Source organism: Pyxicephalus adspersus, chromosome 1 (genome assembly GCF_032062135.1).
Source record: "Pyxicephalus adspersus chromosome 1, UCB_Pads_2.0, whole genome shotgun sequence".
Taxonomy (NCBI): Eukaryota; Metazoa; Chordata; class Amphibia; order Anura; family Pyxicephalidae; genus Pyxicephalus; species Pyxicephalus adspersus.
In genome coordinates this window covers 19,545,255-19,559,474 of record NC_092858.1, presented here as the reverse complement: position 1 = coordinate 19,559,474, position 14,220 = coordinate 19,545,255, and the positions used below count along the sequence as shown (strand labels likewise).

Sequence of the window (14,220 nt, the reverse complement as noted above, 5' to 3'; positions counted from 1 at the left end):
AGGACAGCCAAAGTGTTGGGAGAACCTACCAGGAACCTGGAGCAATCCAATTCCAACTACCCATCACATGTTGGGGCCAATACATCAGAGAGCTATTTAAAATGACACTCATTTGATGACATTTTCATGCATTGAAGAACCCCATTCATTTGCAATGCAAAAAAGACAGCATGTAGAGGGCTAGCATGTGTTTTAGTGTGTTGCAAATGTGTGTGACAGAGTCTTAGCATTTAATATCAACAGCATTCCAACAAATGTGAAGGAGCCCTTACTGGCGGCAGCCAATTAAGTGGTCATCAATTTACAGTGACTATTACAACTAATGGGGGGGTTAAAAATATGCCTCAATTTTAGATCAATCCTTAATTCCTATACAGATTTTAATTTGATCAAGCCCCTTCATCTCATCACTCATAGTATGGCAGATGGAGGCTCCATAAAATATGGAACAGGTTCTGCAAATACAGATTGCTTGGGAAGGTTCAACAATAATATTGGAAGGCCATAGAGGTTTTTCTACCACATATCTGCCCCCCTTGTCGGAGACCGGCAGCAAAAACATTGGACATTGTGGAACATAAGTCCTGCTTTGAAGACAAGCAATCTAGCAGGCTTTATTGCCATGTCCCTTCAAAAACATGTACTTGCTTGTTTGTGGTCATTTGTTAAAAACAACAACCTGGCACATCCTGGCTGCAGCCACCTGGACTGAATGAATTCCTGTGCAATTGCATTATGTCATGTCATGGCCCTGGCTTGGCCAATCAAGAAGGCTAAGGATTTAACTTCAGGAAGAGTATCAAATGAAGATGGTGGGGTCCCCACTGGAGTGAGGATAAAGGAGTGCAGATCAGACAGGTAAGGTTATTATATTGCAAAAGCGTTATTACCCGTCCCTTCTGCAATAAAGGACCTGCCTAACAGCATTTTATTAAATTTTTGGGATGAGTTCCACTTTAACATTATCTTTTTGCAGAATAAGGAGCATTTGTTTACTGTCAGAGATTCTCCAGCATACTATAAATATGCCATCAGTAACAGGAACTTTTGATAATCCAATTATTATCCAATGAACATGCAATAAATAAACCTGTTTTTAGGTCTGTAATACTGTACAGGACACTTACGTGTTACTTAGAATCCAAAGGACACAGTTGCCTTGGCTGGAAAATATTTACAAGGATAGCAACAGGTAAACTTTAACTTATCCCAAGTGAAAAAGTAACCAAATAACGAACTATAATGTGCTGAAGGAGCCAAAGTAAAGTAAGGCTTCTTTACGTCACCCGATTCAAGGGGGTAAAATAAATACTGCTGGCTCAATAAAGTGCCAGGTTAAAAAAAAAACTGTTTAATATTTTACATCAAATAGCTGTAGGCAATACATTACAGCTGTGGCACCGCGGGCGGAGTGTATGATCTCACATGTACTCTGTGGTTACATGACCTAATAGCTGACATCTACAAAGAAATCAAAGTGCACAGCCTTCTCTTATACCAATGGAAGGTGAGCTCAAGAGGTAGATACGGACCCCCCAACACCAAGGGGATGATAAATATTCGTGAGGGGGGGTTGTCTGGAAGGATGATTTATAATTTACATACAAAAATGGGCACAGTAATTCCCTGCATGGTCAAAGCACAGACATACATTAAGCTGCACAATGTCATGGAGGGCTTGCCATGCAGGCACAATCTGAAAATATCAGACAGGGACCTTGTAGGCTGCACAGAGCTAAGATCATTGCTGAAAACGGAAGAAAGTTTCTCAACCCCAATGTCCAGAGGTGCATTGGCCGTACCAAATTCAATCATAAATTATATGGAAAGATGTAGCCCAATTGGATTTTATAGACGTTTGCAATGCCCAGATCAGATGCTTATACAAGTTCTTCACACATAAGTGCATAGATATCATTTATTACGTGAATGTCCCATTTCTGTTTACATACACAACTTGCTGGAACAAGATCTGGGAGCTAGGTAAATCCATTACTGCCAACAGCACTCCTCTCCTAGATTTACAGGTACCCTGAAGTCCGTAACACCCTTCTGAAATTAGAAGGGTCAGAAGTATATCATCCAATGACATATGACTATGATGGGGGCATTACATTGTGAGCCCCTTTGAGGGATAGTTGGTGGCATGACTATTGGTGCTATATAAAAAACATATGGCGTATGGGGACATCAGGAGCATCCACTGAATATACAAAAGGGGTCACAAAATATTTAGTACATGCAAAACTACTGGTCATAGACTGGGAACATAGTATAGAAGATGCCCCAACTGAAGACATACTTTAAGGCTGGAATATGCTGCAGAGAGCAGACCAGGAAAACGTTGACTGTTGGGAGACCATGGCGAATACAGATCCTTTGCAAACCAATGCCCCCACTTCTGAGAACTGCACAGCATATACCAAAAGGCCACATATAATCCGCAAGATTTTCTCGACTGTGGACATACATGTTTTGTTGGAGAGTGGAATCTGCTGCAGGGCACAGACTGGGTAATACAGCATCTTTTGCAAACCAATGTGGCCCTCAATATGCAAGCTGGACATTGGGGATTTATGGTCTATAAACTATCCATTTATAAGCTACATAAGGCTGAAGGCTGAGAGGACGGTCAGACATGTAGACCTCATCCAAGTGCTGAAGCATCTGTGCCCTATAGAACATATAGCCCTGGGTGCTCATTCGCAAAACAGATTGGGGTGCAATCGCAGCGTCAACTTCCCCAACATCAACATTACTTTACAAGGTGTCTAAGCTTCTCAATTGCTAATGAAGAGTCGCAGCCAGCAGCATCTGCAGTTACCCCCATCCACCACCAAGAAATTGGTTTTCTTAGTTTAAAAAAATGTCAGCATTGTGCCTAATTTCTAAGGTCCATGGGAACCTTGAAGTGGACCTATACTGAATGATTACGTAGGCTGACATTGCATAGATGTAAAACTGATCACTTGCTGTCAGTAGTTTAAGTCACACAGCGGAAACAAGCATGCAACTCCATGCTGCAGTTAGCTGACCCCACACAAGCTTATTCTGGGTCATTGATTTAGCAGGTATTAAATTAGAAGATCACAACCCCAACCAGGCAAGAATTACTTTTTAGGATTAGTTCTGCAGTTTAGGTCCACTTTAAAAAAAAAAAAAGCAAAAAGCATTGTGCAGTTAATGCCCAAAGCTACGGGTAAGTCATGGGAACAAAAATAGGTTTCCTGCTTGCCAAACCGATAGGCCTGCCAACCATTCTAAAACCAGATAACCATTTCACACACTACAAACAGGTGCGTCACCCTCAGCAAACAGAAAAGAGTTCATAGATTGAGAATAGATTTCATAGATTGTGACTAATCATCACAGGAGTGGTCAGGGCAGGATGCTGCATGTCTCCATACTGGAACAAGTGAATTCTCCTTATCAGCTAGGGAATCATACTCCATGCAGTCACAATCTGGGCTAGAACACTGATAACTAAAACAGCCAGAAGACAAACATACATAAAGATTACAAATAAGACCTAATCACTGGCTGTCCTGACAACGTATCCATATTTACTATGCTGTAATAAAAGTTAACTCCAAACAGGAGTCATTCCAGTGAAGGCTTACCTGGAAAAGCGCTCCATGATTGCGGAATTCTTCGGCTTTACAAGAGACAGCTCCTTCGCCGTCACTCTGAGAGACTGGGAGGCCCATTGGCCTCTTTTAAACCGAGAAGAGTCCATCTTCTGCAACCTGCAAAGGAAAAATGGTAAATATTAATCTCAGGCAGCGCAAGCCAACACGATACAAAAGGCAAAACCCTCTGCTGACTGCTGTTCCGGCAAGTTATTTGCAGAGGGGGAAAAAAAACAGGCCGAGCAGAGGCTTGCACAATGCACTGCCAGCATAAGGGTGAGGCCAACAATCACTTACTATTCCAATTCAGATTCCAATACAAGTCACAGGCCTGCCCTGCTATTGACATCTTCACACGTGCATGTTAGTGCAGATCCAGATCTGGCAATGACGACAGATAAATGCAAATGGATCTTTAGATCATTTAGGAAAAGGGTGAAGCTTGGAAGCGGGTGGCAATATTTATGCACTCTTCATCTTAACCCAGAACCGCAGTTTAAAGGAGACCTCTGACTTGTTTTTATTTTTAAACCTGCCCCATCACTAATCCCCCCACCAAGAGCGATCTGCCTGTAAGCATCTGCTATTCAGGCTTCTCCAATTTCTATAAAGCCTTTATTGTAATTGCTATATTTCAGCTTAAAGTGGAATTAAACTGACAAAGTAAAAAATTGTGAGCAGGCAGGTTCTTTATAGCAGAAGAGACAGGCAATGTCCTGCCTGCAAAAAACAAGCTTTCCTGCCTATTACCCACAATTTACACCGAGCTACACATGGGCATCCTATCAGGAAAGAATAAACTCCACGCACATGCGCAGGAGTTACGTGATTCAGGCCTAGACAATCAAAATCCCCAAAGACCATGAACCCATGCTGAAGATGCCATTGGCAGAATAGGTATAGGTGACGAATTAAAAAATAGCTATCAGGCAGGTAAGTTTTTTTTTAATGCATAAGGAACATTGCATCGTCTCCCTAAGTTGTTTTCCTGATTTGGGCTACAAACACCTCCTTTGCATTACATAGGAAAGGCTTCTCTATTGATAACAGAGGGGCTGATCTAGTATAGGAGTAGAGCTGGTTTACCTAGAAAACCGCCCCATGATTGTGGAAAAAGTGACTATTTATTTCTCTTAGCTAATGAGTTGAAACAAAGCTCCGAAAAACCTTGCAGAACACCCTTTCACCTGCAAGTAAAATTAAAAACAGGTTTTTGCTGACAATTGAATTTAGTAGTCTTTAAGCACAATCACAATTTTCCATTGCAAAGGTAAAAATCCCTTTACAAAAAGAAAACTTGTTCAGGTTAGTAAAGTCACGCTGACATCATCCAATCCACAATTCAGGTTTACATTTTCCATGTTTATGTATTGTTTGCTGAGGGACTTTTCACTGCTTACCCAATAAACATTCAACACACCTTTAGCAAACCCCCTGTGACCTCAAGTTACAAGCAGACAAGGTTTCCAGCAAGTAACCTGCAGTAAGTAAACTTAGCCAAAAAAATGTAAACCAATACAACCATCACATCTTAGTGAACTGTGATGTATTCCATTTTTGTTCTTAGATATCCAACAAACACCTAAAACAGCATGCAGAGATCCTAATAAAATGCTATAAAATACAAAAGCGCAAAGGACCAGACTGACCATGACCCTACAAAGCCTTGTGAAGGAGTCTGGACACGATTTACATTTTGAAGTGACACCATTGTAATAAACATTCCATGCTCATTGTGACACAAGTTAATCATTGCAAGGCCAACACACTACACATAATGGACAGTAGGAGCCATTTAACTGGGGATCATAGGGATCCTATAAAGACCCCCTTTTGTTTTTAATAAAAACTGTATAGGAAAGCTTAAGGTTTTGCAGTTTGACTTGTATATAGCAAAATGTAACAAACATACACAGAAACAAACGTGCAATGCTTATTTGCATAACAGATATCAGTCATGGTTAAATAAAATCAATACCAAGCATAGACACACCTTGAAAACTCCCATAGGGCAAAGTGACATCCCCGGGCATTTACAAGAAATCGGGCCAATAAACAGATATGACTTCACACCCAATCTACCTACAATATCATTACTAAAAAAAAGGTGACAATCAGCAAAATAGGCAAACGGTCATGATCAATTTATAAGGAAAACCTGCATGGGGGGCCATCAGGTATAAAAGCAATGCAAAAACAGCAACCTGCAAGCCAGACAAACCTGTCACACCCCGGTGACCACATAATGCTCTTCTCATGATTGCTGCCCTCATTCCTACAGCATTTGTCATCAGGAGAATGTACACATTAACCCTATGATGTCCTGGGAATCAAACCAAAATAAGTATGGTGCCAAAAAGCAGGCAAATCCACAGCAGTATCGGTCTAATAAAAGTATATACATAGCAACTAGCAAAGTAGAAGAGGGGGTTTACAAAATGCTAGAAAATAAAGTTTTCAATTAGCTTTTTTTCTCCTTTTCAATGCAAGCGGGATGGAAGGAAGCCAAAGAGGGTGCAAAGTAGTAAAAAGACGCATTACAAAGGCCAATTCAACATGTTCAGCCTGAGAAAGGGTACTTTGTGGAGGGAATTAAAAAAAGGGAACAGAGAAGGATCTAAACCTTAAACAAATAATGCTAACAAGTATCCATTTACCCAGCTGACACAGATACCAGAGGAAAACAAGTGATAGTGTGTAAGATCCAGGCCATATATGCCATGGAATATTCACATGGGCAGAATGCTCACATATACCCACATGCAAGTCATAGACATTAATGAAAGATAATTATCTGGTTTTAGTCCCGTCCAAACATGGTGATCAGCTGACCCGTGGTGTATCCCAATGAGCAGTGATGCATGCGGATATGCACTGCTGTGCAGTAGAGGAACCATTCAAATGAATGGGCTCCCTGCACCCACCACCCATCTGTGGCAGTGCTATTGAGTAAACACAAAAAGTAAGGCTGCGTACATACATGCAATAATTATCGCTGGAAAAGAACGACTAACGACCTTTCGCCCGATAATCGTTACCAAAAAGAGTGCACAATGACGCCAATGAACAAGTAAAGTCGCTGGAAACGAACTGACCCGGCAGATCTGATTGGGCGACGACTGTTCGCAATCTATTGTGTGTACGGTCGTTCAGCGATCGTGGATGTTTCTGCAGTACACTTTCTCCTTTACATGTTACTTCCTGCATCGTTCAAACGATCGTATCATGCGTGTGTACATTATTGGTGGGTTATTTTTGAACGTTGATCGTTCAAAATAATCGTGCATAATCGTTGATCTGTCGTTAGTCGTTCGTTTTCCAGTGTCAATTATTGCACGTGTGTACCAAGTTTAAGTTTATTAAAGCATTGGACAACAACCACTGCTGCCAATTTTAAAGCTAACAAAATGATTGGTTTTACCTATTTTTAATCCATTGCTACATCTTGGTGTCGCTGATCCCCTGCAGATTTATTCTGTCTGCATGCACTCCTGAGATGGCAGCATGGGATATGTCCTGGTTTCAGGCACTCCTGATATGGCAAGTGATGGTGACAACAGTGGACCATACATAATGAAAATATTAACTTGTAGTCTCCATTTAGAGCCTGGTGTGATAAGGAGACCATGCAGGAGCGCAAATGGGCGATATAGACTTAGCGTTGTCACCCTATCCTAAGAGGATCAACGACCTTCAAAGTAGATAACAATATAATCAAAGTATATTTAAAAAAATTACAACACATTGAATGGTGGAAGGGTGTGTGTGATTGTTCTCCAAAATGGAGTTGTACAAATTCCCTTACTTGTCCTAACATGACGCCAATATTGACCCCCTTCTCATAGCCTTTCATTCCTTAGAAGGTAGCCATGGCAAAGATCCCTTTCCATGCATGTGGTATGGGCAGGCCCATTGTCATGATACACAAACTACAGATGGAACAGTAAAGTTGATGGAGGCCACTCCATTCTGGGGATTTCTTGAATTGGTTACCAGTTGCAGGATAGGCATGGGGCATAAAGCTATACAACCTCATGTAAGTATGTGGAAGCAGGTGGCTTTGCCTTAATGCTTATATGAGATTTTATTGATTAGGCTGACCTGGAATGCCACATAAAAGTTTCCAAGCAGGAAATATTTTACAGAACCTCTACTTAACACATAAACATTACCATAATGCACCATACTCCATGTGTATGCCTATGCATGGTTAATGTGCATTAATATGTATCTGCTCCCATACACTTTGCTAACCAAGGAACTTTTCACACGGTCATTCCTTACAGTTGTATCTTGGAACAATATATGCACTATTTTTATGGGCATAACAATCCAAAAAACAAGGCCGAAGTGTGGGGTCTCATTGCTCAGAACACGTTCACAGTCTCCTAAAGAGCCCCCCTACTTCCTGATTTAAGGAAACCTAATGCTGAACTCCAGCCTTGCCTATAGTACCACACAGTTGTAGAGCCTTCTCTCTGGTACTGCAGGTATTTCTCCAATATCAGAACTGCACCAAGTCCACTTTATTACTTGGCCAGAGGACATCGGGATCATCTAGCCCTTCCCAGCCTGACCGTCCCTAGCCTGTCCCTTTCATTATATGGATTCTAGTTCTTTCAATCATTGAGGTATTTCATAGGGAAGAGTATACTAAGGTATCCAAGCATAGCAATGCTCACCACCCCAAAAAGACATCACTTATTAGGGCATTTTAATATCCACTACCAATGGCTAGGGTATGAAGCTAGAGAGCTGTGATGTTTTCAGAAAGCAATGTACAGCACCCTTCCAGTTCCTCCCACCAGCTATGATCTGCTGCATTGCATATAGAAGCACAGCGCAGTTATAAGGTCATGGAGTCTAAAATAAGGTATGTAATAAAAACAATAACATTCTCATTAGCATGGTAATGAGGGGGGAAAATGATCCAGAGAAGGCAAAATATGAGCAGATAAATCTTCAAAAGAACAAAATATAAAAATAAAAGTTAAGCAGGTCTGTTCTTTATTGCAGAAGAGAAGGCAATCTTGTCTGCTCACAATATTATAATTATATATACACAATATTTTACATTCAGGTTTAGCTCTGCGTCAGAAAACATCACCATGTCTGTCCTGACAATCCAGTACAGAGTCACTGACCTGGAACAAGTATACAGATTACAAGTTCTGACTTTACACTGACCTTCCCATGTGAATAACTGACCCAAATCACTGACCTAGATTGCCCTGCAGCCAGACCGCAATGCTACAGATTTATTTATATGAAAGATCAGCAACGACACGCCCATATTGCCCCAATAAATGTTACAGTGGGATGATTAAAACACATGTGCATACATTTGGCTGTACTCTGATCATTCCTATCACAGATCTATCAATCTATATGGATACAAGGTTTCTATAGAATGATGATCATACAATGTTACAGTTGGATGATAATGATATAGATATATATATATATATACACACACACACACATACACATACATACACACACACAAAACAGAAAGTTTTTTAAGCTGGGTGGGAAGAAATTTTAGGCAAGTGGCAGCCCCTGTATAGTGACCCAACTGTTCTGTAACCAGCAAAAAAAACAGCCGGGGTGATTACTGAAATGTGCCAGGTGGTGCGCCCAGCTAAAAGGGGCTGGGGAGAACAATATATATATATATATATATATACACACACACACATATACACACCCATACATATATACATACACACACACACACACACCCATACATACACACACCCTAATTGCTGTCCATCACCAATGGAATCTATAATAATTTAACTATAAATGGATAGATTTGTGAGATCCACCCATTTATAGTTCAATAAGAAAATCAGATTATATTCGGCAGAAATGAGAAGGTCGATAACTCTTTCCTATACCATTTAATCTTCCATTACAGATAACGTCATCCCAAGGAAAGTTTTGACATGATTACAAATAATCTGAGCTCATCAGAGGGATTAATAAATGAAGGCAGGGTTTTAAATGATAGAATGAAGGAATGCTGCAATTTTTAGGAGGGAAAGTAGAGCCCAAGCATAGAAATGTCCCAGATATATATTGTATCACAGCCTATGTGGGTGAGATCTGTTAGTGTATGGCTGATCAGATCACAGCTGTCGGTATCGTGCTAATTACATATTAGAGGTATTAGGTGATGAAATAGCAGAGCCGGTGCCCGGGACTGAATAACTAACAGACTTCACAAGCAGCAGAACTACAAGTCCCAGTGTGCCCATGGCTGATGTAGGAGGCCCGGACAGAGGTATCCCTGCACTCACCGTTGTATCAGCTCCTCCCGGGGTTCTCCGGTCCTCTCCGCACCGATCGCTGAGCCTCTGCCGCACCTGCTGCAACCCCGCACAGCTCAGCACCTGCACGACCCGCCCACTGTGTACGTCACTGGCCCGGGGGTGGGCCTGATATAAAGGAGGGGGAGACAGAACAGCGCCATCTTCAGGAGGAGAGCGCTATAAGACTGAGCTGGTCACCACGGAGACATGTCCGCTGACAGAACTTTCTCTGACCTGTCAGCAGACATGGCGGGGGACACACTGCCCTACTTATACCTCTGACTCTGCCAGCCTCACCTCAAATAGCAGCTGGGGTGCCAAAGATAGTGAAATTAGAGAATGAGAATATAGGAGCTGGTAATTTACAAAGTGAAAAGCTCCCATGATGTATACTAATTCCAGGGCTCAGGATCAAGATGGCTGCCTCAGGCCCTTCACTACATTATTTATCTAATATTAACCTTATTTATTTTTAAGTAAAACAACAGCAGCTCCAATATTGACTTTTTTATCAATAAAACTTCTAATTTCAATAAAAGTCCATTATCATTATACTGTACAGCATTATTATTATTATTATTATTATTAACAGGATTTATAAAGCGCCAACATATTACACAGCGCTGTACATAAAATAGGGGTTGCAAATGATAAACTAATACAGACAGTGACACAAGAGGAGAGGGCCCTGTCCCAAAGAGCTTACAATCTAGTGATGATGGATGATGCCATAAATCTATACTCCCCACGTTCTACAGCAGCCTTACATGGCAGAATTCTGAAATAACTTTCAGGTCTTCAAGGAACCACTGCTATAATAACTATATCCACAGATCACAGTATATTAGTATGGTGAACATTAGCAAAAACCCCTCTTACATTGCTGGCCTTTGGGAAGAATGTCATCCATACAGATAGCAAAAAAGATCATTGGTGTCAGTGGTAACGGAGGCACAAATAGTCCAAGGGGTCAAAGTCCGCTAATAGTCCGCAAGCAACCCCCCACAAGTCCGTTAGCAACCTCTGCAGGAACCCTGGTAGAGAAACACTGCCGTAGAGGATCATACAATGCCCATAAATCTATATTCCCTACCCTCAACAGCAGCCTTTCTTAACCTTTTTACCCCTGAAGAACCTTGAAAAACATGTTCAGGTCTTGAGGAATCCTTGAAAAAACTTTCAGCTCTCTGAGAACCCTTGCTAAACCAATATTGTGGGTCAGTGGGTATAAAAGCCTCTTAAATTGGTGGCCAGTGAAATAAACCCCTGAACAGTGGTGGCCAGAACACTACCTTTATAGACAACTACAAACATCATTGGGGTCATGCAGTTGACTCTTCCATGTGGTGTTGGTCCCAAAACTTTGCAGGCGTCATCAAATAAGAGGTCATTCAGCTGGAGTTTGAGGAACCCCTAGTAACCTCTGAAGGGACCCTGGTTGGGAATGGCTGGTCTACAGGATGATGCCAAGGCCCCATCCATAAGTCTATGGTCTCTTCACTTTACAGCAGTGTTTCTCAACCAGGACTCCCCCAGAGGTTCCTAGGGGTTCCTTGAGCAATAAGCAGTTTGGACCTCTTGGGTCAATTACCATTGACACCAATGATCTTTTTGGCTATGTGTGGGAGAGACATTTTTCTCAATGGGCAGGCAAGAGTCATTGCTCCTACTGACCACTATGTTAGTGCACCATGTGGCTTCCCTAAAGATCTGAATGTAATTTCAAGGGTTTCCCATGTTATAAAGATTGAGAAACACTGGTCTACAGGATGAAGTGAGGTCCTGCCCAGGAGTCTCTGAGCTGTACATTGTACAGGATGATGCCTAGGTGCCACAATCAGGAGCGTCAGACAGTATAAAAGAGCAGCACAGCGAGATGGGAATATGTGTGTGGCCATAGACAGACACAGGTTTATCCACCAAATGTCTAATGACCATTGCCCACATTGTACTTGGTTCCAAAGCATTTGATTTACAAAAAGATATCCCAACAAGCTAAAACAAATGTATGTGTTTTAACAGACGGTTTTGACCTCCAAGTCATTTGTTTTCTTCCCCAAATTTTTTTCGAATGACCGCTATGTACAAGTAATGCTCAAACAAGGGGAAAGGGGAGACCATAGCATAGTACTGAGCCATGGGCTCCTTTGGTGGGATCTCAGAAGATACCAAGGGAGTCCCAGAGTAATGTTAGAAGCCAGGGGCCTGTAAAACAGCAGTAGCAATGTGTTATTAAAAAGTGATGCATTTAGGCGGTATTCAAGTTGAGGATGCGGTGCAGTTACTGCTTCCTCATGCCAGTGAACCATTGCCTCTGGGGAGATGCTACATATAGTGTCTACCCATAGCAGCCCAAAAAGGAATGAATGGGGGTGGCAGTGAGTGTTTTAGTACCACCCACTGTTTTATGTGCAAGCGCTGGTTCTCATTGTGGTTCGAGTGACTGATTGGCTTGCAAGATGCCACCTGAAGAGAGCCATGCTGGATCACTTTACCCCACTGCAGGTCTAACCCTGTTCCTAGTGAGCCAACCCTACTTTCCATTACCAATACTTTATTACCAATGATTGTCTGAGATCTGTTTGAAGCAGCCCATAGACATACAAGTGTTGCCTATCCAATTGAAAACTGCTGAATGATCTAATTGGCACCCCTTGTCTATATGTAGTGTATGTAAGGGTTAAATGGGTCCAATCCCTAGGGATTAATAATTCATTTAGTTTAAAAACAATGTATACAGAAATAGGTTTCAGGGTTTGTTTAAAATTTAATGAGCTGAACATTGTGTTGCTCAATTTCTTTTCTCTGCCTTTTCAGATCAGTTGCTGAAACAATTTTCGGCTCCAGAGTGAAGTGCCCATTATTACTGCACACAATGGGCAGGCTGGTAAGCATGGCTTTCACACAATAATGTGTCTAGTGCTCATTGTATATAATCAGGATATAACTACACAAACAGAACTGTTATCTCACCTGAGTAAATGTCAGCATTGGGCTCATTGTGTGGATCAGATACATGTGTTTGCATTGTGGTAAGAGTAGCCATATACAGGACTGTGACACTATGGACGATTATGCATACTCTGCCATTTACACATACTGGACGTCTGCTGGATTGTATCTTTGAAGGTTTTCAGTCTTCCGGATCATGGAATATCAAGTTGTATTAAAGGTACTCAAAAATGTGAGATGCCAGTCATCAGATCTGGTTAAAGTCTCACCTCTATGGGCAATAGATGGTACTGCCAATGGATCCTGAGGACATTGCAAACTTTGATAGGCTGGAACAAGAATACATTGCAACTAAATGATATAGGTCCTTCCTAGCCCATGATAGAACCTCTAGAAGACATTTTACTATGTCAGCAAGAGGAGTAGTTATATGTGCAAAATGTCTTACACAAGGGAACCCTGGGACAGGGGGCAATGGGGGTATGGTGGCCTAGGACTGGAACTACATACTGCAACAATTCCAGCAGCAACTCCAGCAATCTGAAAGAGTTTGGAGAATAAATAATATCTAACTGCCCACTAAGAATACCCTTAGACAGAACTACTAATTAACTGAGTACCCTGCACTACAGATACATAGAGAGAAAATGGTGAAGGGCAGGCATTGGTCCTACTGGTCTCTTGCTGCTACCTTTGGTGATGGTTTTTAGGTAAAGCATTCCGCTTCATTAGCACAGACGTAAGCATTTGTTCAATGCGGCTATAGCTTCAGGATTGCTTCCAGCCTAATTGACGTCTTGTGGCCAAATCAAAGTACCTATAGGTAGATACATAGGTGATGGCTGCAACCCTCATCTACCATTGTCCTCAGATTGTTATGAGCAGTTGGCACACATCCCATGTTCCATATTATCAAGTTATGCCAGCTTTTGCTAAAAGTTTCATTTGCCAGATCAAGTAAAGAACCATTAAAAGATGCCCTGATCCATGCATCTATTTTAAACTGTATATAATAGAGAGGATTAGCGGGGGATAGGTCACTACTGACTCCTTTAAAAAGAAGACGAGGATTTAAACAATAAAACAGCAGGGGTATATGTCATGGTGAGTAAAAGGGGAAAAAGTACAATGTTGTCATTACCATTGTGCAAAGCATAAGTTTTAATACCTTTGTAGATAAAAGCGTATTGGAACCCCTATCTGCACTGCAAGCCTAATCTGGGGTAGTGCAACATCTCCCAGTGAAACCGGATTATTATCCATCACTGTATTAGAACCTGTGTCCATTCAGTTACCACTGAAATAAATTGTATATGCACTGATAG

General features: G+C 41.5%; 1 protein-coding gene across 2 annotated transcripts in view; it reads right to left on the bottom strand.

The window, feature by feature from the left end:
- The window catches only part of LIMA1 (LIM domain and actin binding 1), a 49,353-nt gene extending 39,315 nt beyond the window's left edge, over nt 1-10,038 (bottom strand). For both annotated transcript variants that reach the window (XM_072403153.1, XM_072403156.1), the window contains exons 1-2: nt 9,932-10,038; nt 3,621-3,746 (exon numbers count right to left, since the gene is read on the bottom strand). In XM_072403153.1, the coding sequence (XP_072259254.1) occupies nt 3,621-3,736 (116 nt within the window). In that variant the 5' untranslated portion in view covers nt 3,737-3,746; nt 9,932-10,038. The remainder of the gene's footprint in view (nt 1-3,620; nt 3,747-9,931) is intronic.
- Nucleotides 10,039-14,220: the final 4,182 nt, after the last annotated feature.